At 39.0% G+C, this 27,915-nt stretch overlaps 2 protein-coding genes across 4 annotated transcripts in view; one reads left to right on the top strand and one right to left on the bottom strand.

The window, feature by feature from the left end:
- The window catches only part of begain (brain-enriched guanylate kinase-associated), a 60,356-nt gene extending 55,431 nt beyond the window's left edge, over nt 1–4,925 (top strand). For both annotated transcript variants that reach the window (XM_085442442.1, XM_085442443.1), the window contains exon 7: nt 549–4,925. In XM_085442442.1, the coding sequence (XP_085298568.1) occupies nt 549–2,090 (1,542 nt within the window). In that variant the 3' untranslated portion in view covers nt 2,091–4,925. The remainder of the gene's footprint in view (nt 1–548) is intronic.
- An 843-nt stretch (nt 4,926–5,768) lies between these two features.
- On the bottom strand, nt 5,769–27,806 carry wdr25 (WD repeat domain 25). Of its 2 annotated transcripts, XM_085442444.1 has the most exons (7): nt 27,697–27,806; nt 26,300–27,012; nt 19,943–20,090; nt 11,614–11,744; nt 10,122–10,292; nt 9,556–9,696; nt 5,770–6,963 (listed from the first exon to the last, which is right to left on the bottom strand). In XM_085442444.1, the coding sequence occupies exons 2-7, from the start codon at nt 26,996–26,998 to the stop codon at nt 6,742–6,744; spliced, it is 1,512 nt and encodes a 503-aa protein (XP_085298570.1). In that variant the 5' UTR covers nt 26,999–27,012; nt 27,697–27,806; the 3' UTR covers nt 5,770–6,741. The 2 variants fall into 2 exon arrangements, with proteins under 2 accessions (XP_085298571.1, XP_085298570.1); XM_085442445.1 differs by lacking the exon at nt 27,697–27,806 and having other exon boundaries at nt 5,769–6,963; nt 26,300–26,998.
- Nucleotides 27,807–27,915: the final 109 nt, after the last annotated feature.

Below are 27,915 nucleotides of genomic sequence, written 5' to 3'. Positions count from 1 at the left end.
TCAAATGGCTGGTGGAGAGTACCAGGTTTTACTTCATAAGCATTTCTTCACACCTTATTTCATGTGATGACTTTTATGACTAATAGTTGGTCACCAACCCTTAGGGCCACTTCCAAGGGTACAGCCCCTGCTAGTGGTTAAATACCTTGGATCCTCCACTAGTTGTAATAGAACTGAAGAAGCCTCTTGGATGAGAGGCAAAAGTCTTCAGAAACCTAAAAAAACGACCAGTTGCCCTCAATACTACCATGCATGGATGAATGAGAATGTAAACATTTCCCCCCTGAGACACATATACTGGTCTAAATCAAAGGAGAATTTTTGCACCTAGACCTACAGAAAAGTAAGAAATGGCATTTAAAAATACATTCAGTATTCAGCTAAAAAGGCTCTTGAAGAACTTATTCATTTTTAAAGAGCTTTGCTGAATACAAGCTCAGCAACTGTCACAACTTTTCAAAAACATTTGTTTTGCTGTTTTGGGTTGTAGTTTCCTGTCTTTATCCAGCTTCTTTTGTCTCTCTTTGTATTTCTCTTCCATGCCTCAGCTGCCACTGGATTTCCAGGAACGCATCAGTTCCCTCATGGAAAAACATAATCAGAGTAGTGGCGTCACCATGGCAATGTGTCACTCAAATTATCCAGACGCTGTGCCCACAGCCATAATTGCCAAGGTCCTGGAAAAGCCAGAGCCTGGAAGCAGTTGCCCTGTAACGCGTTCACCCAGCCCGCAGGCACAGGATGGAGACTTTCTGACAGGAACAGGAAGCACTGATCATCTGAACCGGCGCCTTTCTTATAAGACATCTGACCTGTACTGCAGCGACACGGCGCTCTACTGTCCTGAACGATGGCAGGACACCGAGCGCAGACAAAGTGTCGACCTTCATGGCACTGGCCTGCTTCAGCTTCACGCTCAGAACTCTGTTGACAGCAACCCCGATGAAGATGCTTTCCACTCTGGAAGTTTTTCCCACCATGAACCCCCATCCTCCTTCCGTCACCACGATGAGTTCGGCACTGGGAGTCTCCCAGTGTCCAGTTCCTACTCCAGTTTTAGTCTTGCATCAGATGAAAAGGGAGGAGTTAGTGGAGGATGTGGGCGCACTGGCAGCAGCACCTTATCTTCTTCCCACCAGGGTCTCTACATGGACTGGCGAGAAGGTAGTAGTGGAGACTATGAGCACAAAAGTATTTCCTCCTATGATAAAGACAGATCAAGCTTCCCCAAGTCCCACAGCATCCAGCACATGGCAACCCAAAGGAGCCCCCAGAAGGGCCCCTCACCAGCCTACACAAGGACAGCGTCATGTTTCAGTGAACCATTCCACTCCAGCACTCCTCGTCTGGCCTCCTCTCACAGCATGGGGTCTACAATTGGACTGGGCCAGGCTCATGGAGGAACCCTTGACAGCCAGGGTGATGTCCAGGTCTCCGAGGATGACCTGAGCAGCCGCTGGAGACAGCTCAGCGTGGAAGACATCAACACCTTCTCATCTTCTTATCGCAACATTACAGGGCGGGTTTCTCCATACAGTTTCTCTGAACGCCACTTTGCCATGGGCCCCTCCAGTAAAGTCAAAGGGTCTCTCTACAGCAGCTTCCAAGAAGGAGACGACGTCTTCCACAGTCGGGTGCTGGAGCAGTGCTTTCCCATGAGTTCCTCCTCTCCCAGCCGCAGTCCCAAGCCAAAAGAGCATCGCAAGCAGGAGAAAACTTCTGTGCTGTATAGAGCCAAGGATGACAGTCAGGACTCTGAGAGCAGTTTGTTCCTCTCAGGGAGCTCTAAAGACAAGGAGAGCAGCGGGGGAGCGACAGCGGCAAGCAGCGCAAAGAAGGACTACGTGAATCTGAGCGCAGACAGTTCGGCTGATTCCTTACACCAAAGCTCACTTGAAGCCTCAAGTCTTCAACACTACCCCACCCCCAGGCCGAGCGTCCGGCCCCGCCCGAGCTCCAGCTCTGCTCTCAGCATCGGCCCCGCGCTCCCAAAGAAGACTTCTGCAAGATACCAAAAGTTTGGCAGTACAGGACTGACGAGAAAGGACAGTTTGACCAAGGCACAGCAATACGGTACGCTGCTGAACTGAGTGGAGAAAGCGATTTTTATTTTATGCATGATGATGACGATGATAACGAGTCCTAACTTTCTGTACTGTTCTGTATCTCTCCCTGCAGCAAACACATACTTGGTGTGATGGGGTGTTCCGATGTTGTTTTATGTATCTTAGCCACGGCACGTTTCACGCAGTCTGCAACCTTTTTCTCTATTGTACGTCAGTGTATTTATTGACCTGAGACATGCTAGTCAGTATGTTTTTGTTTAAGTGATGGCGATATTTAGAGGCACCAGGATAAAACCACATTCTCTCTACAACACAAAGATACTGTGCTATTCACTCTTTTTTTAAGTACTGTTAGTAAAACCAGCAAAAGATCATTAATTCTTGCTCTAATATATACAAGTGCTGAAAATGAAGTGTGTTTAATGAGGTGACTTAATTCTGCATGTTTGCGAGAGGTTATCCATTAGGTTTAGGCAGGCTGCGCTGACTGCAAACTGTTAAAACAATTTACTTTCACTTACACAAATGCATGTTGTGTAATGCATATGAATAAGGTGGAAAAAACATTTCCAGCTAAACTGTTTTTCAAAGAGACATTATCTGTAGGCAACCCTTACCAGAAGGAAATATTCTCCAACTGGCTAAATAAGAGATTTAAATAATATATATTTATTTCAAGGCCATATGATATTTCATAGCAAGATTTATATAGCTAATAGAGTAATCCCACACTTCTTAATAAGAACCCTAAATTGCCTACATTTGTCAGCTATAAAATATACAAATATATTTTTAAATAATATAATTATTATGAGAGGAAATACACAAATATAACCAGGTACCCATTCAGTAAAACCTATTACACAGACGTACAGTATTGTGCAAAAGTCTCCAGCCACCTTTTTTTATGTTTTGTCTCTTTCTTGTTATTTTTTTTAAATGTTGTTTTGAGTAATAGTTTTCTAGGTTTTCTGAAGGTCTTCCAAAGTTTTTCTTTGGACATTTAGTTGCTTTTTTCATTCATTTTCAGTCCAGTTATTTTACCTCACCGAATCATTCAATGATAATAAAAAAGCATCTCACAAAAGGGATGAAGCAGTGTTGTGTCGACACATAACAGACAACTTAGCACAGAACCAATTTTAAATTATATTTTCAGGCACTCTGTTACTAGAGGCCTGTTGCAAAAAACAGATCATTTGTTCCCATTTTTTCAGGTAAGTCTATGAAAAATGCTAACGATAACACAGTCTGACAGATTAAAAAAAATAGTATTTTGGCATCAACAAGATGATTCCCATTGACAGCAATTGAACCAACTTCAAAAAAAAAAAATCCAAAGACCTTACATGGGACCTGGGAGATGCATCTGGGCTTTACGTTGACCCATCCACCGGAAACTGACGCCTAATCAGAAATGGTGTCAGTAGAAGGGTGGCTCATGTCTTTTGCACAGTACTATAACTCAAACAAAGCAGCAGGTATAAGTCATTCATTTTACCCAACTGGAAATTTTTCATATATTTGTACAAAAATAAGATGACATCAGCAGTCATACTGCACAGCGGTTACCGTAAAAACCAAGACACTTGTGAAATTGCCTTAATCCTGTCCAGTGGACAGAAAGGTCTCCTTTACAGCATCTAACAACTGTGTACATACTGTATATCTGCTGTATTGTCACTGTATGTATGCACTACTGTTACAGCGTATGCTCTTCCTGTCAGATAATATATATACATACACAGGTTTTAGGAGACAGATTAAGTCACGTTTTTCGATGTTGATCATCACTGGATTTTGCTGACATGAAATTCTGAAAAATTTCTACTGATGTGCCAACTTTTAACACTTTTGGTACTATATACACAAAAGCAAAACGACACTGTTGGTTCTACTACTTTAAGGGGAGAGTTAATTGGAAAATTGTCCAGGCCTTGGTGGAAGTTCTGAAACGTATGCACAAGAAAAGGTGGATGGGTAAGTGCACTGAAAAGGTAGTAAAGAGTGACTAAACACAAACATGTACAGTCAGTGTGTTGTTTTCAACCAGCATGGTCAGTAAACACTGTGAAATGGACAAAGCTTGTGTATATACAGACATAGAAAGTGTCAAAGACCTTATTATAAAATACTGCCTTATGTTAAATGAACAACTGCAGAGAGATTGTCCTGCTGCCCAACAATCATACTACCATTTGCTATTCCAGTATAGAAGAGTACAAAATGACAATGTTCCAACATCTATGCACGCCAGGATTTCTTACTGTCTGTGTAGCTCTGCAGAGCCGAGAGGAACAGCGCTAGAGAGAAGGTAATTTACGGAAGCTCAACTTTGCCCTCAAATCATCACTGACAGATTTTATTTTCGAAAGCTATGCGTCTCTCACTCCCGCACATCTGAGAACCGGCTTAAGGCTGTTTGAAATATTCTGACATTGTCATATTTGTGAAGCTAAAACTGCACCATACAGGTCACTGACATTTTTTTTACTCTTATTTGGTAGACTGTTTAGGTCTTAGCAGTGAAAAAGGTTTGAAATTACATTTAACCACTGTGCAGAGGAAATGAGAATATAAATGGTATTTTTGTTGTGGGCGCAACGTAGAAAAGGAGATACTTCATACACAGTTGTTACAATATGAATATTTTTATCTAGTTTAAGTTGTTGTTATATTTATAGAATGTTTTGACCTTGAATGACGAGGCTGAAGTGGTTCTGTCCTGTCTTACCTCCAGCCCTGTTCCAGGAATAACAGGCCTGTTGTTTAAATGTCACGTTTGTCTGTCTGATGCATGGTTCTATATTTTTTGCTGTATGTTTATTTACTTAATAAAGATGTGTGTTGGGAAATTGATTGCAGACTTCAAGGCATATTATTTTAGGTAATTTATTCTACCACCATCTGGTGGTTCACAGTAGGGGACCGTTTTAAATTTTTATAACAAATCCTTAACCGGCTTAATTATCACATTTAGTTGCAGAACCGCTTTTAGCACCAATAAGTTGAAATAACAGTTTTCTGTGCAACTTTATCAGTCTCTCACTTCATTGTTAGGGACTGATATATTAATACTGCTTCCGCTCTTTAAGGTCTGCAGGCTTTTATTTAAGGACAGTTCTCTTAAGGTGCCACTGCAGCCTTTCAATCTTTCAATCTTTGACTGGGCCATTGCAACACCTTGCTTCTTTTCTTTTTCAGCCATTCTGGTGCTGGTATGCTTGGGATCATTGTTGCATGGCTTGTATGTCATCTGACAAAGATGGCTTCTTGTTTGACTCTAGAATACTGGTCGACTCATTGACTGTAAGCTCCTCAGGTCCAGTGGCTGCAAAGCGAGCCCAAATCATTACGCCTCCACCACCATGCTGATATGCTTTCTTTAGTTTTCACCAAACATGGCGCTCTGCATTATAGCCAAACTTCTCCACTTTGGTCCCATCTTTATAGAGAGCATTGTGCCAGACGTCATGCTGCCACGTCACTTTTAGTAGTAGCTCTTGGGCTTTTACTGAGGTGGTCGCACTTCCTGATCATTAACTCATCTGATTAACAGCACCTGGCTTCTACTTTATTTCCTATGGAAGTAGTAAGGGAACAGTATGTTTTTCCACAGGATGGCATTCTTTCTTCTTATTCTTACGGTGGACTATGTATGTAGATGCAGATTAATTAAAAAAACTGCTTTAAAAATCATTTAGGGGCCTTTTAAAGACAACTACAATGATGCTTTCTGTATCATTAACTGAGGTAAAATAAGCATAGGCGTTACAAAACAGGGGAAACTATTTACACATTAGATTTTTCCCTATAAACAAGGATAAGGATGTTTCTACTATATATACTGAATAAAGATCACAAGCTTCTGCACTTCAATGCTCTGCTGTTGACTGGCAGGACTCTGGGAGAACTTGGCAATGCTTTGACAGATGATGGCATATTTTTTTAGTTCTCTGGTTGTCTTTCTTTGATGCAGTGTGAAAGGAAATGTCATATCAGAGCCAGAGAGAAGAAAAGGGAATAAGAAAAGTGATGTGTATGCAGAATGTGGAATGAAAAACACTTCTGATTAAAAACCACCCGGAGAGATGTTTTTATTTTTATTTTGACAAAACCTTAAAGACTACGGTGATGATGAAATCCCCTGCTGTATTTGGGGTGAAAGGCAGGACTATAAAAGCACTGGGGTGTTTTTGTGGGCATATGTGCAGCTAGACTACTTTTCCACTTTAGATAAAACCCATAACAATAGTTCACTCTTTGAACTCTTAACTGTAAAGAAGCTTCCTTTGATCTCATACAGTGTAACTTCAACTGTTTTCATTTCAACCACCAAGATTACAGGATGTGAACAGACGGGACAAATATGAATAAAACGCTTAAAGTGAGATGACACCATAGCGACTGAAATCGAGTTAGTTTTTTTATTATGATGTGAAAGCTTTGCAAGATAGTCAGTGTAAAAAAATGTTTTCCAAATGAATCAGTAGATAGTAGATTTGCTGACTTTCAGCATTTTTTGCCAAGTTCTTCTTATCTTTTGCCAAGAGATTATGAAAGCTATAGTCTTGAAGATAAATGTGCACATGACGTTTCTGTTTAATACAGTCTTCCATCTCATGGCCAACCAGCTACGTTTTAAGTTTATAATCTCTTTGTTCATAGTTGGTTGTCAGTGCCAGACCTTGATCTCACCGCCCCAGTCACAAGTAGCCACAGTCGTAGGTAAGACGGGATGCTGAGACACACAAAGGCAGGGCTGGCTATGGGCACGGAGGGTGTGAAGCATATGAGCTGTGTGATAATCATAGAAGTGAGCGGAGCCAGTGGAGCTCCCTGAGGCCAGGATAGTTCCATCCAGAGAAAAGCCACACTTTATTGCATATCCCTCCACCTAGAACAAAAAACATGTTACAATCCATTTATAGCGGCTCAGAGGAGATTTTAGAGAACTAATCAGAATCGTGTTGGCTCAACCTTCAGAACAAAAAGCAATTGTTACAGGGAAATCAAAGAACAGCTCTCATCCTCCTTTACCTGCCTACATTTAATGTCACAAATAACTGGGGAAAGTCCCAGGGGAGGACAAATCTACAGACAGAGTGCAGGCCCCCTGATGGTGTCTGCATACTGTTGATTTATACCTACAAACACTGCAGAGGCAACTCTTGATTTGTGTAGACAGTTTAAGTGTAGTCTTGACTGACAAAGGATTACAGAAGGAAGCAGAATAACACTCTAACCTTTTAATGTTTAAGTTGGGCTCATCTTCTTACTTAGTGATTTTCTTGTTTAAATTTTGAATGAAATGCAAGTCTGTATCCACACCAACCCACTTTAGGTCGTCACTTTGCATAAAGAACCCCCAGAAATATAAATCTCATCAGGTGCCGTGGAATAAACAGAAAGCATTCGCAGCGCTAGATGTGTTCCACAGTTTTTCATGTTAAACCCTTGTTGAAATGCGACGAACAATAATACCCCACAGTAACAATCAATTGACTTTACCATAGGTGGACTCCAGTGAAGTTGTAGAAAAATCTGACAGATAATCAGTGGACACGGAACCCACCTGAGCTCAATTTTTGTTTTCATGTACATGTTATATTTTTATTTGTGGCGATCGTGGCTCAAGAGTTGGGAGTTCGCCTTGTAATCGGAAGGTTGCCGGTTCGAGCCCCGGCTCGGACAGTCTCGGTCGTTGTGTCCTTGGGCAAGACACTTCACCCGTTGCCTACTGGTGGTGGTCAGAGGGCCCGGTGGCGCCAGTGTTCGGCAGCCTCGCCTCTGTCAGTGCGCCCCAGGGTGGCTGTGGCTACAATGTAGCTTGCCATCACCAGTGTGTGAATGTGTGTGTGAATGGGTGGATGACAGGTTGTGTAAAGCGCTTTGGGGTCCTTAGGGACTAGAAAAGCGCTATACAAATACAGGCCATTTACCTTTTTTTTTTGTTTTAAATATGCAATAATTTCAAGCAATTATTTTTCACTTTGACATTATGGGGTAATTGTAGAATTTTGAGGTGAATATGAATTTAATCCAATCTGGAAATAGGCTAAATGTTGAAGAACTATCTGGAAGCACCATATTCCGCTTTTATGCATTACCGATCCCTGCTAAGTTGCCTTAGTTTTCAGTCATTATACTTTATTTAGCTTGAGTCCCTACTTCTAGTTTATTGTCCTTCCTTCCTTTGTCCTAACTTTCTTTCTTTATGCTTATGTCCTACAGTGTTCCCTTGTTTAGTTTGAATCCTGTATTCATGTTCAGCAGGCATTTTAGGGCTGTTGATTTGCTGCGATAGCTCCGTTTCTTTCGTGTCACTTTTTGGACTTCACTTCCACTCTGTCCGATTGGCTTGATTACTTTCACCTGTCTCTCATTTCCCTCCTGTTTCCAATCCCCAAATAGTCCTTGTTCTATAAATAGTCCTGTCTCTGCCCCGTGTTTTTGTGAGATCCTGCTGTTGTTTTCTGCATTGGATGATTCCTAGACCCCTGCTTTGTGTATTTTTTTTGGTCAATTTTGGACTTTGTGTTTTAAGCTGAATAAAAGCTCATTACTTCTTCATCTAAACTTTACTGTAATACAACTGGTTATTTCTAATGGCACAAAGCCCAGACTCAAGTGTGCATATTTTTACATAACAAGTGGTTTCAAATTATAGACTGCACCTGTGGAAAATAATGGGTTACTACAGTTCATGCTCATTGTATTAAACTTCTTGTTAGAGTATGTAATGCTTCTGTTAAGACTGCATTAAAACCTTGTCATCAATGATGTAGTAGCACAACTGGCTCACAATCCATCAAAATTCACAGGCTATTGGCTGTAAAACAACAAACGTGAGCTTAACCTTGTGCACCATTTGGGTGAAGACCCATTAAGTGATCATTGTGTCCTACCAATATGGTAGGAGGAGCAGAAAAATTATAGATATGTCTGTGTTTTAGTCATCATAGCAACTAATTAGCAACTGGCTAATTACCAATGCTTTCAGTAATATAATCACAATAACGCAAAGGTTATTATAAGGTAATTATAAGAAACATCTGTCTTATTGGTCTTTTCTGCCACGTTGTTTCTTTTTTGTTGATTTTTAGCGCTGTACCAGAAAGAGAAAAGCAAAAATGGACCTGGAATGTGCGATACCCATTTGTTTCCTGTCAATTATTGTAAACAACAGTCCAAATGCCACACTAGCAGTGCTGCATTTTTCAGTGATATTTCAAATGTGCTGCCATATGCTGCTCCTGTTGCCTCCCTCAGTGGAACTGTTGTATTGTATTTGGTGGGTTTGTTTTTTTGGGAGGAAACACTGCTATGAATCTTGGTAAAGACAATGAAGCATGTAGGTTGCAATTAAAGCTGTGTGGGGTGGGATGTTGCTGAAGTTGTATTTCTGTGTGTGTGTGTGTCTGTGTACATCTGACTGCAGTGCTATTCAGTATGGATTACGCCTGCGTAACCCCCAGTCGATACTGACCTTGTGTCCTTCGAACCGCCGCCTTTTGTTCATTCTATACGGCTGCTGGGAGGAGAACACTGCTATGTAGTTCCCATTGGTCTGGGCAACAAAGGAGTCTTCCAGCGGGTGGAGAGCCAGGCCCGGGCACGTGTAACGCTCCTGGTGGCCAAATGAAAAGAAGAATGAGAAGGGAAATTAATTCACTATTTGACCTTTTCTTGTTACTACTTATAGTGAAGTCAGCTCCATGTTAACTAGTGTATTAATGATTAAAAAAAAAGCTTGTACAATGGTATAAAGGTTTATGATCAATCCACTGTGTATATGTAGTAATATTTTTTATTTTGACCATCATTTTCAATCTATTCCGATGAGTAAAGAGAATATACACTCAAAACTGTTCAGAATTATCCTGTTATCCTGTATAAAAAAGCAGAAAGGTTATTAAACAATTATTAAACAATTTTTTTAACTTAATTTAACTGTTAAAATAAAAATGAGTCTCTTAAGATTATAAATTTAATTTCATATACCAGCCAAACCTCATGTAATTAGACCTACTTTTTTTTCTTTAGATATCTTACATGGTAGATTTGGTTGGAGACTTTGGCTGTGGTCTCATAGTCCCAGGCAATGAGGGTGCGGTCTGCAGAGTCTCTGCTCACGCAGTCAGAGCTTGTTATAAAAGTCACACCGCCTCTCAGAAAGACTATGTCCAAGGTCTGCTGGATGCCGGCTTGGTAAACTTTCACCACCTGGTAACACACATACATATACACGGATGACCCGTAGAAGCACTCAGCCAAGAAGAGAAATAAACAGGGGAGAGGAACATCTAGACCTCTGTCATTAAGGGGGAAAGGCAAGATAACAGCTCCACGTGTCCTTGAGCTGTAAAGACTTGCTGTCAAATGATGACAGAGTGCCCAGCAATGGAGAACATATATGTTGTGGTTTCAATCTGCAATAAAGCACACCCTGAAGTATCAATTTATTGATGATTAATAAAATTTTTTAAAAAGCTACACAGTGGATGGCTACTGGCTCCTCTGCACTGAGAATTTAACCTTTAACCCTTTACCTGCTGCTTAAAGCATCCTCTAACTTTATATTTGGCTATATATATATATATATATATATATATATATATATATATATATATATATATATATATATATATATATATATATATATATATATATATATATATATATTTTTTTTTTTTTTTTTTTTTTTTTTTTTATTATAGCATATGTGTATGAGCTAGATAGGGATATGAATTAATTAGCATTTGCTTCCTCCTGCTCATTTTTAAATGGGAAATAGTCAACTTTTTTTCCAATGTGATATATTATTTGGCACTTTTATGTTCAAAATAAAGATTTAATTGGCTGATTGAGTGGCCTGTAACATAATGTGGCAGATCAGTCTCACAAATCCTTTCTGCTTCTTGAATCCATTTGGATATCAGCAAAATTATGACATAGGTGGCTGACTTGAATTTTTTATCCAATATGGGTAATTTGATCCTGAATGGAACAGCTAACGGTTAAGAGTCACAGGCAGCCATAACCATACAGCCTTAACAACATATTTTCTAAGGATTGCTCTCTGTCCGCAACTCATACTAACACCTGCTAGCAGAAACATCTTCAGTGCATTAAGTCTAACCATGCAGGGGAACGATTCAGTTCGCCAAGTGAACATTCATGTGAGCATTCACATTCTGAAGAAGTGAATAGGATTATCATATAAAACAGTCCATTAAGCTTAATAGCAATATTAGGTTGCAGCTTCACAGGAATAATTTATGCAGCCAGGATTAAATTAAAATTTGCTTTGAACAATTAGTGATATAACCTGCATTCTCCCTATGCATGCTGAAGCATTATCTAGAGGGTCATTGCACAAAGTGAAATATAGACTCGTATGTTTGTACTCATGTGAAACCGAGCGTGTAGCAGCGTTGAACAAAGAGGATGTGTTTGAACTGTATTCATTTAGATTTCTGAAGGTAAAAAACCCCACAGAAAATTAAAATGATAAATCTACTGTAAGGAGGGTAATAAATTTGACCTTGCAGCTGCGAGAGTCCCACGCCTTGACTGCTGAACTGTAACCTCCACACAGGAAAACCTCCGGGTTGCTGGGATGCACGGCTGCACACATCACCTTAAACTCGTTGTCCACTTTCACTGTTGGCTGCCCTACAAAAGAAAAAAAGACTGATTTTAAAAAGACATGACAGAAATCTTGTGTTTGTGTATGTGTGTGTATGTTTACTATGAATAATTTACAACATCATGCTGCTAATTTGTGAATGCAGAAGTGTCAGGTTTGTCAAGATTGATTATAAACTACATTTCTTTAACTGAATTAATCATTATAGTTATTGTTATATTGTTATTTTTCTACTTTACTGTTCTTTACTGCGTCCACATTTATAAATGTCAAGATCAGCACTTCAACTAAAAACTGAAAATTGCTGAATTATTGCTTAATTGATTCATTATCATTAAAATGTCACAGACATAAAGATCCACTGATAAACTGAGAAGATGGCTGGACGATTAATCACTAATCATTAATCTGGTATCAAAAACACACATAAATAAAGGCTCAACAATAAATCTGAGTAAATACAGACTATTTACTTTCTGCTTGATTGTCCCAAAACAAGCAAAAAATAAAGAGACTATATGAATTAAGGTAAATGGCAGGAATTTTCTTTCTCAGCTGTCAAATCCAAACTAAACACAGCCAGCATACATTTTAGCTGCATTACCCCACACATGCAACATTTCCAGATACTTCTCTTTGGTTTATTAATTGAGCACATTTTGGGGATCCAGTTTCAGTTCCATTGACACATGCATTACATTTGTGAGCATTAAACTCTGCGTGTAATGTAGGGCCAGGGGAATGATGGAAGAGTAAAGGAAAGAAAAGATTTCCAGGCAGGGACAAGTTTAATACGAACTCACACAAGAGCGTGGAGAGTGTGTTCCCTAATTCTCCTTAACCAAGAATCTTCCTGTTACCACTGCTTAACAAAAATGTATTATGGTCAGAACTGCCCAATTATGATAATGCATTTTTCAGAAAATGTTTTCGATTTCTGTTACTTTATAATGGGATCCTAAAGATTTCAGTTGCTTTCATGATATAAATGTAACACACAGATTTAGTAAAAATAAATGACAACTACAATCAAAGACTGATTAAAGAAACATTCTAAATAAATGAGAATAAATGCAGAAATTGAAGATGATAAGCTTGGTGGTTGTGGAAATCCTATAAGCCTTCCTCATCACTTCACACTGTCAAAAGTTACACATGCTATGTATGTACTTTAATTTTAGATATGCTTGCTGCCACATGTAAATACTTGTACAGATGTGTAGAGTTCATATATTTTAAAATTAAAGATGGACTAAGCCAACAAGATGCCCCCCATTGATTAGTGGATTCCTGGTTTGAAGGCTCCAGATCTGGTTTTTGCATTGAAACCTAGTGTCACGAGCAGGAGCCTTTTTTCAATCACAGGGTAGGCATGCCTAAATTATACCCTGCTCTATAGTTTACTCTGAATTAGAACCTAACTTACAACATGAACATCATGTTGCATTAAGCAAGACTTAAAATTACCAATTGAGACCATAAACTCAAGTTTTTTACTAAGATCATAAATCTAGTGAGCAGTGGGATCATTTTCTCACAAACTTCCATAAAGTCAGATTACTTCTGTTAACTACTCACCATTAGAAAGAATCCACCTTCAAGGCTTTTCTATATTGTTTACATCTAGACATGGAGACTTAGTCTGTCTTTTATATACAGCCTGTTTATAAAGAAAGTTGTTTACAGTGTATCCTTCCACTGTGTCTAGACTCTGTCCATGTGACCTGAATATTGTGAATGTAGCATCATTTCTGTCTGCTGAAGAGCAGTGCTAATCCTCAGGATAGCACACTTTTTTGTTGTTGTAAATATCAAATGTAAATAAGTGTGCTGTACCATGCAAGCTGTTTATTTCTTGCAGCACTGTTTGCTCATTTTCAGCCAACCTGCACTCTTGTGTTCAGTACAAAATCTTGCTAGTTTCTACCGATTGAAAATATTGCAAAAGTGCACAACTTTCCTAAGTGATAGTTTTATCTCTCTATTTCCAGACAGCGGCATTGTACACATGAGTTTCTGAGAGGATTTAAGCATCACTCGAGACAAAAAGATAAAACTGACAAAGATGTGATGTGGAGAAAAGAAACCAGAGTATAAAGTACTGTTTTGGCTAGAGGCTGCTTTATCTCAGTCAATTAAAAAATGTCATACTTAAACATAAAACAAAAACACCGAAGGGCTAAAATATAATTAAGCCTGACAGGGTGCAACCAAAAATTAGTTTCCTGGGAAAACGATGAAACAAGACTATGAGCCAGCAACTTTGTCAAAGGCTATGCAAAGTGGAGCACCTCAGGGCTCAATGGCTTCTCATTAATTCATCGAACAAACAACAAAGGCCACATCTAAAACAGTCTTAGACAGTTAGCCCACAACAAAAACATACTTCATTATAGACTTGTTCCACAATATTCCCACCAAGACTTTTTAGAAGTGGGGAATGATTCACAGCTAATAAACTGCACCAAAAATGGACCTTCTCTCCTTTTAATGGGGGACTAGTTCACTCACTCACGACTGCACTGGTCTGATCCAAAGTTTTAACAGGCAGTTTCATCAGGCTCATACTTCCTGCTTAATTGGCTTACCAACAGCGATATTCAGAAGATCTGTCATCGAGATTTAAACTCGTGTTTAGCAAGACAATGAGAAAACATTCTCCTCATCATGTTTTAATTAAGCAAGATTAATTAGCTGGCATGCGAGAGGAGATACGTGAGGACAGCAGTGATCTGTCCCTCCCTCACAATAGTTTATTCTGTTGAAAGAACTGTGATTGTGCTGTAGTGCTGACAAACAGTGGATGACTTGGAGCAGAGGACATTAGGGATGACTGGGATAGCAGGGATGAGCCCTTCAGAGCAGAGAGTAGCAGCGAGTCTGCCTCATTATGGGTGCTGTCTTTGCACTTGTGCAGAGGTTAGGAAACACATTATTCAGTCTGACACGCCACATCCGAAAAAATGCTTTGGATGTAGACTTAATAAGCGGTATTTTTGACTGTTTTATTTTTATATTTTTCATTTCAACCATGCCCTAGGACTTGATAGAAAAGGTAGCAAAATCCTTAAATAACTGTGCATGATTTATTAATTTAATCCTAATTTTAAAAAATTAATGTACTTCCTTCAACACTGCATAGTAGCTTTCATTAACCAAGACGGCTTTAAGCTAAAGTGAGCCACTGCTTAGTTAATCATTGTGACGTAGTACTGGAAGTAATGACAAAAACAAAACTTAAACCTAGTGTTTAAATGAAAGTAGGAAAAACTGTTCTCACAAATTTCATGTCATAGCTGACATACTATGCTTACTCTCTGCACCACCTTTTTTCTACCTACACTGCTTTTCAGGTCAAAATAATCCTTATTTTTCTTAATGGGCCTTGAAACAGCTTGAAACAATCTTTCCCTTGATATTTTAACTCTGGATATGTTTCTGTGATCTTGTTTTTAATTAATACTATGTCTTTGCTTTATCCTCTCTTTTTTAGCTGTCAGGTTATGTTGGTGACAAGTTAAATGACTAAACGCTGTAGGTCAAAGCAAATCATCTCGAATAGCAGGAAAGAAGCTCAATAATAGAAAGAAATGAAGTATTGAGCAACTGCAAAATACTGCACACTGAATTGCTGGGAATGCTCCCCTCTCCGTGTTGGCTGCTTTTGAATGCCATCACCACGGAAGCTCATACAAAGCCTCCAAGTCCTTCACTTTTCTTGACTAGTGCATGGGCGTTAATGTAAGTTAGAAATGCTGTGATGTGGGCTTTATCCTTTGTCTTTTGAAGGAAAGCTCTTTTGTTTTATTTTCTTTGGGGGGGGGGGGGGACTATATAAAGCCTGTGTTGACCTAGTAGGTTGCTACTCTAAAATGAAGCTTTCAAAGTAGGTCAAAATACTGGTGGCATTTAGAGGAAATAATACTGCGGATGTGTGCTTTTGCATTCGTTGCCTCTTGGTGTGCAACGCTTGAGGCTCCTGTGATTATACAGTAATATGGTGGTGGTTAATTCTTGGTACGTGCAAATGAAGTCTAATGAACTGAATATGTTGAAGAAAATATTCCAGTGGAATAAAAATGTGTGAAAGAATGCTGAAAGATCTTTTTTTATACTGTAATATTGTAAAAGCCTCTCTATTTATTTATATATGATGAAAGAAATAAGAGCACTGACTACAAAATCTGACTTTTTGTTAACCCGTGTGCAAGCTACTACTTCGTCCCTTTCTTTCCTTATTTATGAAAATGTGCATTTATTCATTGATCTAACTTTTTCAAATGTACCCAGCGTGACAGTGTGGGTTACATGGATTGCATGGCCGGAGAAGAAATTTCAGCATCTAAGCTGTGTTTTGAAAACCAGAAAGATTTTCTGTTGCATGACCCCCAGACTCCAATCCCCAGTGTGACTCAATAATTTAGTTTTGCACTATTGGCCTTGTAATTCAGTCTGGAACAAAAAAAAAAAAGCCTGCCCGTGGCACTAATGTGAAACTCCACCTCACAACCAACCTATTACTGAAGCTTTCACCTGGGTTTATCAAATAAGGTAATGCAAACCTAAACTGAGCTGGAAGTCACTACAAGAGACAACTATTGTGTATTATTGCTTTTCTCTGATCTAATTTTGTTTCTTTTTTCTTGCATGAAATGACACATCAACTTGTGGGAGAATGTAAATAGGTGAACATATTTTACATCACCGTCATCAGACGATCAGCTTTTCTGAAGACGGTCGTTAGAGTGTGTAAAAAAAGCTGGGGCTTCACACTAATGCCATCCATACTTAATTAATTTATTCCACTATTCAGCCTCTCTGACTTTAAAAAGTCCTCTTTATCTTACATTCCTCTCCTCAGTTTCTCTTTTAGCATTATGCCACTTAACCTACTCGCCTTCCCTATATCGTTTTCACCCCAAGCTATTGCTATTCAGCTGTGACAGCTTCCCTTGGACCGCTGGGAGTGGGTATAAGGTTCTACAAATTAAACTGGACACAGAAACAACTGCAAAGGTTTGCAAGGAAAAATGGGTCCACATACTATTCTGAACACACAGGCATAGGAAATTACTTTTCTTCGCAAACATAATGATTAGTGCAGCACTGAGGGTAGATATGCAGTGGTGAAATGATGAGTCAGATGTCCATGAAGACTCTCGCTGTTTATTCAAGGACGAGTATACCTCTGCAAAGAGAGCTCAATTGAACACAAAAGCTCCAACTGCTTTTCCTGTTACAGCTAAGAGGATCTGCATTACCGTGAAGAGCATAAAGATCACATTTATCATGATTAGAGTCTGCCATCACAAACACTCAAGCTTTCTGAGTATCCCATCATCCAGTCTAGTATTGATATATAGGCTGCATGAATGGTGAGGGGGGTGCTGGTAGAATAACTAAGCTAAAACCTCGGTGAGTTGTGAGTGCCATATATTTCAGAAAAGCATTTGATGTGAAGAGAACTCAAACCCCATGCATGTTGGAATCTGTTTAACATATTATGAGGGAAATTATGCATGTAGCTTATTCCATGTGCTCTTTTCACTGCAAGAATATGATTTTCTTTAAAGTGTTCGTGACTTGGTCTGAGCTCCACCACATCTGTAGTGCAGAAACTGGTCTGGAATTCCCAACTCCCACATTAATATTCAGCTAAATTGAATTTTCTTCATCACACGCTGCAATAGAAATGCAGCCTTATTGCGCTCTCATGCAGATCTTCATCCTTAAAATATCAATTTTAAGGATGAAGATCAATCAAGCTATTGGCTGCATATGACCAAAAGCATTTGTTTGTTTATGGTTTTGGTTAGAGACGATCCCGTATAACAGGGCTGCCCAATCCCAGTCCTCGAGAGCTACTATCCTGCAGCTTTTAGATGCATCCCTACTCCAACACAGCTGAATCAAATGGTTTGATTACCTCTTCAGCATGCCATCATGTTTGGCAAAGGCCTGATAACAAGCCATTCATTTGATTCAGGTGTGTGGGAACAAGGATGCATCTAAAAGCTGCAGGACGGTAACTCTCGAGGACCGGGATTGGGCACCCCTGCCGTATAAGGTCATGGTAGCTGCTCCTGTGGTGATGTATCCATTATTGATCCACTTCCTGGAGCTGTCTGTGTGTTTAATGGGCTGCCCAAGCTATTATCCGTAGGCTTTATTGACAGTATTGACAGACAAGCTTAGAGGGGAAGTGAAAACGGCAGCAAGTCATCATTTGCCATGTGTTGACCCTAGCGATGCAGATGCCATGGGGGCTTCAAAGAAATTTTCTCTCTCTCTCTGTTCAGATACAAGGAATTTGAGAACATTCATGGTAACTATTCTTATTGCTCAATAAGCAGTCTTACTGTGGCAGACTGTATATATGACTTACTATCATCTTTACTGCCATGCTTGTATTGATAGATAAAAAGATAGACAGATAGACTTCTATTTTAGATTTTCATTTGAGACATCTGCCTCCCACCTGAATGAAACAGTCTACAGGCATTCAATATACACTCACGTCTACTTTATTAGGTAAACTTTGCTGAACTGCATGAATTCTTCATGGCATAGATTGAGCAAGGTGCTGGAAACAGTCCTCAGGGATTTTGGTTCATCCTGACAAGATAGTGTCAAACTGCTGACATATCCATGATGTGAATCTCCCATTCCACCACATAACAAAGGTGCTCTGTTGGATTGAGATCAGGCGACCACGGAGGCTATTTGAGTACAATGACCTTGCAGTTACGCTCAAGAAAATAGTTTCCGATGATTTGAGCTTTGTGACATGGCACAATATCATTATCAGAAAATGGGTACACTGTGATCACAAGTACTCAGGCAGACTGTGGCGCCTAACTGATGTTCAATTACTACAAAGTGGCTCAAAGTGCAAAAAAATCACAAAGCAGTTTGGCCATTCTCATCTGAACTCTGGCATCAACAAAGCATTTTCAACCTGCGGCTTACTGGTTATTTTCTTTTTGGATCATTCTCTGTAACCTGTAGAGATGGCTGTGTGGGAGAATCTCAGTAGATCAGCCATTTCTAAAATGCTCAGAGCAGCATGATGTTCAATTTAGATTTCAGCATGTCATCTTGCTGTTTACATGCTTAAATGCACTGCAATGTAATTTGCTGATTATGTATTTTGTTAAAGACCATTGAACAGGTATACCAGAGAATGTAGTGGCCAGAGAATGTAGTCCCACTGTAGATTTTTAGGCTGATTTGCAGGAAACTAACTAAAGTAAATGTATTATTCTTGCAAATTATTCACAACTTTGTTAGTAATATGTATCACTTCTACTATACCATAGCACTCAAGTCCGATGGATGCATCGCAACTTAAGGGTTAGTGTCTTGCCCAAGGCATGCAGATGGCGCAGCCAGGGATCGAACCACCAACCACCAGCCAAATTCTGTGTTCAAGTTCCAAATGTGTAACTTAAAGAGATGACATGAATTGGAGTGCCTAAATCCAAGTGGATTTTGGTACACCACAATAGTTATCAGCAGCACTAACCAACATGTAGTTGCATTTCTGAGGGTGTGTAGGTCAGGTTATGTTGTAGAGTTCAGAGGGGTTTGTGGTTACGTCTAAGTTATGACGTAGATTTCCCGCTAAAGCATAAATTGGGCATTAAAACAAAATACCTGCTATTTTATTTTGATATTAAAAGGCAAGAAAGCAGCATTTCTTGGCTGTGCTTGGAGACATCTTTGCAGAGACATTTGCTCGAGGAATTCAGATTTCAAAGGTTGTCCCTGAAATGAGTCACGACTATAGAGAGAGAGTCAGAGACAGAGAGAGAAGTAGCTCTGCAATTCATACAATGAGCTCATAACAGATTCTGGAGGCTCAAGGCAATTTAAATTTACTCCACACATAAATTACTACACTGACTTTAAATCAGAGTTTGAGAAACAATAAATGTGCATGAAGTGAAATTGCATAGGCGTTTTGTTGTCCCACAACATTAGCAACGTGGTTGGAGAAAAATATCTAATCAAACAAAGGTTCATACTTCAAGCCAATTAAGTAAATGTAATATACACACCACAGTCGTTCTGCCTGTGTATGGGAACATCCAAAATTATATCTCGTGTTGAGTTTGGTTCAGGGGAAAAATCACAGTGATATACTTGAAAAAGTAAAGCCAGTGGTTTGTTATTTGACATTTGGTTCTTCAGAACTACAGAAAGAAATGCTGCTGCTGCTCACCCGTCTCCACATCAGTGATCACAGTCGTGTTGTCAAATGAGCCAGTGAGAAAGTGTCGCCCGCAGGGGGTCCAACAGGCGTTGCGCACAGCTCCCGAATGGCAGGTGTAAACCCTGAGGCATCGCCCGCTCTCTGCTGCATCCCACACCTGCCAGACATGGGCACATCAATTCACGCCAAACTCACAAACTTATCCAGACTGCAGTCTTTTTTGTTGTTTTTTCACTGACTGTGCACAAGATTAAGACATTCCAGGAATAAAGACTCAAAGGCCAAGAACTGACTGCATGAATTTCTAAGAGTTCAAAATCCATAATCAGTAGGTTGTGCTTGGTCTTAAGGGGTTGTTTTAAATGATCACATATATACAGATACACAAAAGAACCCTGGATCTTTTACGCGATCTGATGACATAAAGAACAAGGAAATACATCAGAGGTTTTGGCATGCAGTGCTTTCCCTCCACATCAAAGAGATGGAAGCCTAGGTCATTGGATCAAATTGACATTCAAAGAAAAGTTTATACAAATATTCAGTTAACTTCCTGTCAGTGTATCATTCTAGAGCGGTTTAGCTCAGTTATGAAATTCAAAACCAAGCTATGTATTATGTGACAATAAAATCTATTAGTTAAGTTTAATAGTAATAATAATGTGGAAGTCAAATACTTGAATGCCATCACTACCACGAAGGGGGAAATGTGCACATATACTGTAAAGCTATAAAAAAAACTATTGAATATCAAATAAGTCAAATGCTTTGGAAGTATCACTGCACTCTGGAAAAGGATATTCATACAGAAGACAACTTTATTTGTTTTCATTTTTTGGGCCCCCAAGTGAAGGTGAAAAATTTTATTACTGTTATTGAAAATGATAAAATAAGCCAAAAGTTGTTTTTTTTACTTTTCTTTTTTATGTGTGTGTGTGTATATATATAACAAATATTAAATAAGTATGGAACTGTGAGCGCATAACTACAAATGGATACATGGAATACATGTAGCATGGGTTTATGGTATATGTACATCAATGCTCAAGTGTTTCTTTTTTCTTTTTTAACTGACTGTACTTGTTTGACTTTTGTCTGAATTGGACGAAGCTTTAAAGCAGCTTGATGAAAATCAAAAGCAGCAGGTTTGGACAAATTTTACAAACCTAAAATATTCTGTGTGTGCCTGTGCTGTGTCCTTTGGAACTCAAACTCTTTTTCTGTGTGAAGTCTCCGCAAACCTGAGAAAGATTTAATATAGGCCACTTTCACCTCTCTTCCATTGTAATGAAATGAAATGATCAGCTGGAAAAACTAGGAAAAACATCCATAGAAATTGGGTCTGTCTGTAGGATTTTAAGGGAGAAACAGCCTTTCTAATGAATTAATCAAACTAATTACCTCTGAGTGGGCCTATAAATCAATTCCCACTGGGCTGTAATGGCTTTAATGCGTTGGTATTCTCAGAGTTTACTCTGATAAAAAACAGAGCAGGAGAGAAAAGCTCCCAGCTGCCTCCTGTTTGTCATGGTGGTCATGACTACACACCGTGACACCTTGCGGGTTTGAAATACGATATCATGGTGAAAATGTGGCGTGTAAATAAAGGAGGTGGTAATTACCCACACTGCTCAAGTGATGTCTTCAGTCAAAGTGATGGCTTTCAAAAAGTTCACTTGGCAAAATCACTATTATAAAATGTCTTTCATAAAAGGTCCAGTAGGATTTTCTCCTAGACATGCTGAAAGAAAAAAGGTTCTCATTGAAGCCCAGCTTGAAATCCAGTGGGTGGTCTGGACTGGTGCCCACTGAGGTGATGAAGTATTTTTTGGGCTCCTAAGCACTGCCAGGGCCACAGAGGAAATTTTAAGATCTATGGAGCACTGCAGATCCCTTTGTGCTTCTCTCTGTGTTTCATTATTAAATACGACTCTTCTATGCAGCACATGAAACACAGTAAAAAGTAGTGTACCACAGCTCCCACAGGACACAAAGAAGACAGATGGACAGAGAAGAGCGACATCTGAATCCAGCAGACAGAAGTCTGACAAACAGAATGCTAGAGATGCCTCCAGGGTGGGGGGAAAAGTAGCAGAGAGAGAGAGAAACAGAGGCATGTTTTTAATTGAAATAAACTAAATATAAGATAAGATAAGATAAGATAACCTTTATTAGTCCCACACGTGGGAAATTTGTTTTGTCACAGCAGGAAGTGGACAGTGCAAAAGTTATGACGCAAAAATTAGAATACAATAAGAATAAATACAGTACACAGCTGTACAGAATAGAATAAAATAATATACTATATACAGTAGAATAAAATAGAATAAAAATATACAATAAGATAAAAATAGAATACGAATGCTATATACAACTGAGTAAAAATACAACGATGCCAGAAAAGATTATTGCACTTAGTGTTATTGCACATGTGTGGATGTGTGTGTTTGTTCAGTTAAAGTCTTTGTTGTGGAGTCTGACAGCAGTGGGGAGGAAAGACCTGCGAAATCTCTCCGTCCCACACCGTGGGTGCCGCAGTCTCCCACTGAAGGAGCTGCTCAGTGCTGTCACAGTCTGCTGCATGGGGTGGGAGACGTTGTCCAACAGGGATGACAGCTTAGCCGCCATATGGACATGATGCATCTGTTAGGAATTACTCCCATTCACTGTACAACACTATAAGCCTATTTTCTGAATGATCTTCCACTTAAGGAAACACTGCCATCTGAAGGTAGCATGGAAATCTAAGAGAAAAGCAACTGATAACAATATAAACTGACCAAAAAGCTGAAGAGTATTAAACCAAACATACTTCTACATAACAAGTCTGACAAAGGGCCACAGCTTCAGCTCTGTGAATGACAGCAGCGATGATATACAGCATAACAAAACAATTCATTGCACACAGTTGCATTAATCCAATACCGAGCGAGACTTGTGCATCACTGAAAACGAGTGCTTGTTTATTTGCATCCCCTTTAATTTCACCGGCCACTTAACAGACATGCAGAGCGGATCCCTGCAAATGACTCATTGGGGTAATCTGCTTCCTAAACGACTCTTGGTAATTAAAACTAAATTGGTATTCGTGTTATCAACATAAAACGGCTGCTTTACACCTGCTGTAGCCATGGTGACATCAGCTCCAAACCGGCTGGGATAATAATAATAATAATAGTCTGACAGACAGGACTGAACAACACAAGTCAGGAACCAAAAGCATGTCAGTGAAGGAACTTGAGTACAGAGAGGTGAATGTTAGGATTTCATTCATTATGTCCTTCCTCTGAATTAAACCAGACTAGTAAACAATAGCTGTGGTCAAAGTGCTGAAAGCCATAAAAGACTATAAAAGATAAATAATAATGTGCAATAAGAAAATAGAAACTGCATGAACAACGTGTCTTTTTCAACAGTTTTCCTGTTACTTTCAACACCAGGACACCCCAGGGAGCGTTACTGTTTCTCTGGCAGTTAACACTTCCCAAATAAAAAAAGCAGGTTCTTCTAATCTGAAGTTGTCTGTAGACAAAATACACCATTTTTTGTTTGGCAGTATGTACTGTGCCCTGCTGTGATCTGCTACACCCCCGTCCCCTAATACACTTGCACTACTTTATAGGTTGATTTCATATACTTGTGTTTTGTGCTGTGTTGTGTGTTGTTGGGTGTGTTTTGTGAGCATACCAACAAATTCCTATTAATTGTGTTGTTAAAAGGTTTACAGTAAATTGGAACTTAATGTCACTCTGAGCTAACTTAAAATGAAATCTCAATATTATATCTTAAATACACATTTGATCATGTTGCCACTGATTGTGTAAACAGTGGTTTCACTTGCATTTCGAGTTGAATTTGCCAAAAAAAAAGACAACACACAATAAACAAAGATACAGATTAATCACACTAATCAATTTTGTATAATTGTGATTACTTTTTTTTTGTTTTTCTATATATGTTTTGATTAGATTTTTTTAATATGATAATCGTAAAGTGGAACTCTGGAAAGGTTACAGCCCTAAACCGAATGATTACCAGATCAATCGATGAACTCCTGACAACTACTTTCTTTACTGATCAATTGAAATCTTAAGTACAGAATATTCAATTAAATATGTAATAAGCGGTGAAATAATCAGTACCATCTTGTAGTTATCTCAAACTACAGATACTTTTACCAAATAAAAAACATTTCTTTGAAGATTGACTGATTCATAGATTTTTGCAGAACTTTGTGAAATTCAGACGATTTGGTTTTATATGGAGCAGTGGAGCTCTGCACCATCACCACCACATCACACCAACTGCTTTGGAAAAGACCTGAATCTTAATCCATCAATCTGTATATTACAGAAGTGGTTACACAGGATACAGTTAGATAGCCACAGAGTTACTATATTTGTATCAGTTGCATTGAAAAAATATAAAACATCTAAATATAAAATAACCCTATTTTTAAATGGGAGTAATGGAAGCTCCGGTTTTGTTGCTATGCAAAATTGAATTTCCTATTAGAATTTTTTTAAGTACAGATATTGACTTTTTTATTGATCATTCTTCTTTTCACTGAGTTTTTAAAATTATATTAAATGTAATGTAATTTAATTTAATATAATTCAAATATTTTTGGGAAAAAGATTTTTCTTCTCTACATAGAAAAATCAAATTACTATAAAAAAAATAATTATCCTGGAAGTACCTGAATTTGTCAACAAATCTAATATAATGAAATACTTATTTCATTTCATTGTCTGATGCTGAAACTCCACATTTCAAAATGCTGTCACAGTCCTCGACGATAAGTATGAGAACTTCTTCTATTTACTGGTTTCACAGAAAACGCCTGGTTAGACAGCCTGAGAGAAGAAGAGATAATCCATGCATACAAACAAACGGGTCTTCTCCTCCCTTCCTCTGCTAGTCTCCACCATCTGTTCCAAACAACCCTTTCCAGGTGCCAGAAGAGGTGGCTACCATACCGCTGCACTTGTAAGATTATGCAAATATAGTCATTCATATTTAAATCGTTAATTATTCAAAATCCTCACAGGATATTGGGGCAGTATTTGATTTTATGATGGGACAGACATATTTAGTCGATAGCAGGCAGTTAGCTGCATTGCTTGACCTTTACAACAGGGAAATGATGGAGTGTTTTCCTGGTGTGAACCAGAGAAAAGGAGAGGGAGGTAGAATACAAACAGTGAGATAAATCGGGAAGGAGAGACAGGGCCCATGGGCCCTGACATATATTCAACACACAGTGACAGATATGATTCTAAAGAAAGTGGTACATTGTATATTTATAAATTGAGGCAGCAGGACAGACACTGTATCTCTTCCAATTACACTACATGTCAGGTAAGCAAGTATCGTCTTAGCGCTCGCAGCTTCAGCTTGCATGCTGGGTAAGTTCTGCTGTAGAGGTATGGACACAGTACCCTCGTGGCAGATTAAACAACTGTTTTTGGATGAGTGATATATATCCACATGAAAGCTGAAACCTGTCAACATAGCATTTTTCTCCACTGGGCCAACAGACCAGCAGATCAGACTTTTTATGGTGCCCACAAACAAAAGCCAATTATTGATTCACTTATATACTGCTAGCTGAATGTATAAGCATATCGCATAATGTATTAGTAGATTTGTGTCTTCAGATTATAAATTCATATCAGAAAAAAATATATAACCAAAGCCTGAATTAGCACTTGCATGCCGCAGGTTTTGTTGCTTCAAAGAGAGATGGTGGATGGCTGCCACAGCTCCCCTGACAAATTTAAATATCAGTTTATCTGCATAAATTTTAGCTTCTTCTTAATGCAGCTGTGGTTAGGAGCAGGTCACCTTTCTCACATGTAAGCTATCCGCACAGATTGTGATCTTTACTGCCTCTTTAATGTGATCATATTGATGGTAAGAAAAAAACGCTCGTCAGTGAGGGTCCATTTCAGCCAGTTCACAGGTAAATCAATTGGTGGAAACAACATTACTGGTCCAAATGTGTCAGCAGCTAGCCAATCAACTTGACCGACATACTTTTTTAATGGCCCCAGGCTGCAGGGTTATTTGTTATGTTGAACCCTGCATAGTTTCTACGTTTCAATGTTTATGAAGCAGTTAGCTATAACTGGACCTGGAGCATCCCAAGAGTAAATAGCATATTTTATTCTATTTCTACTGAAATTCTATTCTGTTACAGAAAGATAAGTGGGGAAATATAATGATTAATTTAATTGTATGAGACAGTTTAAATAAAAGAAAACAACACATCAGGTCTACATTATTTAAAGCATAGCACTACTGATGTATTTCCACAGCTTCACTATTGTACATCATTTATAAAACAAATGTAGCTTTCTTTACCTTGAAAGTCTTGTCTATGGAGGCAGACAGCAACAGATGGCTGACATGGGGCAAAGGACACCACTGCACTGTGTTGACTGGGCCCTGGTGGCCTCCCAGGCTCATCAGAAGCCTCCTGGGTATCCCTGTCATGCTGGGCGTTTGAGCAAGATATGGCTTCAGTCTTGCTGACACATCTGAGAGAATCTGACTTTCTCTGGCCTGATTCCCTAGGACTTGCTCTGCTGGGTGCTTTAGCTCCACTCCTTCTGAAGTGGCAAGTCTCTTCCTCTTAGGGATATACGGTCTGACACCAGATGGGACAGTTTGCTGTCTTTTTGCCAAGTTTGCAGCATTGCCTAAACTTTGTGGCATGCATGGAAGAGCCTGCGGGGATGCCATCTCCCTCTGACTATCAGGCAAATTCAAAGATGTTTCAGTATTTCTAAAATCTGCTGCACCTCCACATCTTCTTTTCGAGTTAGTAAAGCTCTGTGGCTGGGAGTGAGGATGGAGTGAAGACCTGCTTGTTTCTGCCATATTTTGTTGATATTCCCACACTGTCTGGTCAGACACAAATCTTCCAGGGTAAGGTATAACCTTGACAATATTAGTGTCTTGGTTTTCTTCTGTTTGAGCAGAATCTGTTGCTCCTTCTACTCTCTGATCCAGCGAGTCATCCTCTGACTCTGAATCTTCATAGTCCACTAATGAAGACATCTTCACATGAAAATCTGAAAACAGAGAGGCATGAGTTGTTTCATTAGAGGCCCGACGGTGACATCTAGTGGCTACATGTACTCCTGCAACTAAAGGTGGTAAACATGCTTGTCACTCTTTAAAGGTTTAAACCTGCAGCTTTTGGTTTTAAAATAATTTAACCTGGAATTTTAACAACAAATCTTAACATTTGTTTTGCTTTACCGACTATTTCTAAAATAATACCCCAGAGACCAGCTAAAGATACTAGGGGTAAACTATTCATGTAAACACGTTGCTGACCATTTTATTAATAACAAAAACGGACATGAAGCGATGTTTTGGGAGATTCGGAATCATATGCGATGCTTTTTTAAAAGCTAGCTGTTAGCATTACGTGTTAATTAACGGTGATTACACACTTGGATTGTCCAAAACAGAGACAGCAAAAGGCAGGTTTGTCAACTTCCCACCTTAGGATAGCGTACAGTTACGGTCACGGCCACGCATGTATAATTAGCATGAATGCTAATTGGAGGTATTTGACGTAAGAATTTTGGATTAATAACATCTCTATGACAAGCACTGGTCGTACCTTCCACCAAGTATAGCAAAAGTAGCTAACTATGGTCGTTTGCCTCTATGTTTGAAAACTTAACAGAGACTATAAACACAGAAAGCTACCATTTAATTGTTGTTTGTATTCTTAATTATTGTACCTGTACTCTGCAGAAATAATCACATTTTCCGGCACAGAGCATGAATACAGTCATGCTTTAGGTTCAGCATCCCGCAAAACAATTCGAGTAAATGTAGCATTTCAGCATAAAAGTACTGTTACCGTTTGCCAATTGAAATAACACGCTCACTTAAATTAAAAGCTCTTATTTTGAAAAAGCCGGATCTGAAGCGACTCCCTCTGTCTTCCGACGTATTAT

Source organism: Copadichromis virginalis, linkage group LG19 (genome assembly GCF_057382275.1).
Source record: "Copadichromis virginalis isolate Kocher_CV1m ecotype Utaka linkage group LG19, C_Virginalis_male_GT1.1, whole genome shotgun sequence".
Classification (NCBI taxonomy): Eukaryota; Metazoa; Chordata; class Actinopteri; order Cichliformes; family Cichlidae; genus Copadichromis; species Copadichromis virginalis.
The sequence above is the reverse complement of the archived record's forward strand: the minus strand, read 5'-3'. Positions and strand labels throughout refer to the sequence as shown.

Excerpts from the sequence above, each read along its gene's own strand:
- wdr25 (XM_085442444.1), bottom strand. The coding sequence starts at position 26,998 with ATGTCTTCATTAGTGGACTATGAAGATTCAGAGTCAGAGGATGACTCG. Across the intron at positions 20,091-26,299 it reads CCATAGACAAGACTTTCAAG|GTGTGGGATGCAGCAGAGAG; the intron begins GTAAAGAAAGCT and ends CATGTCTGGCAG. Across the intron at positions 11,745-19,942 it reads GATCACTGATGTGGAGACGG|GGCAGCCAACAGTGAAAGTG; the intron begins GTGAGCAGCAGC and ends TTTCTTTTGTAG.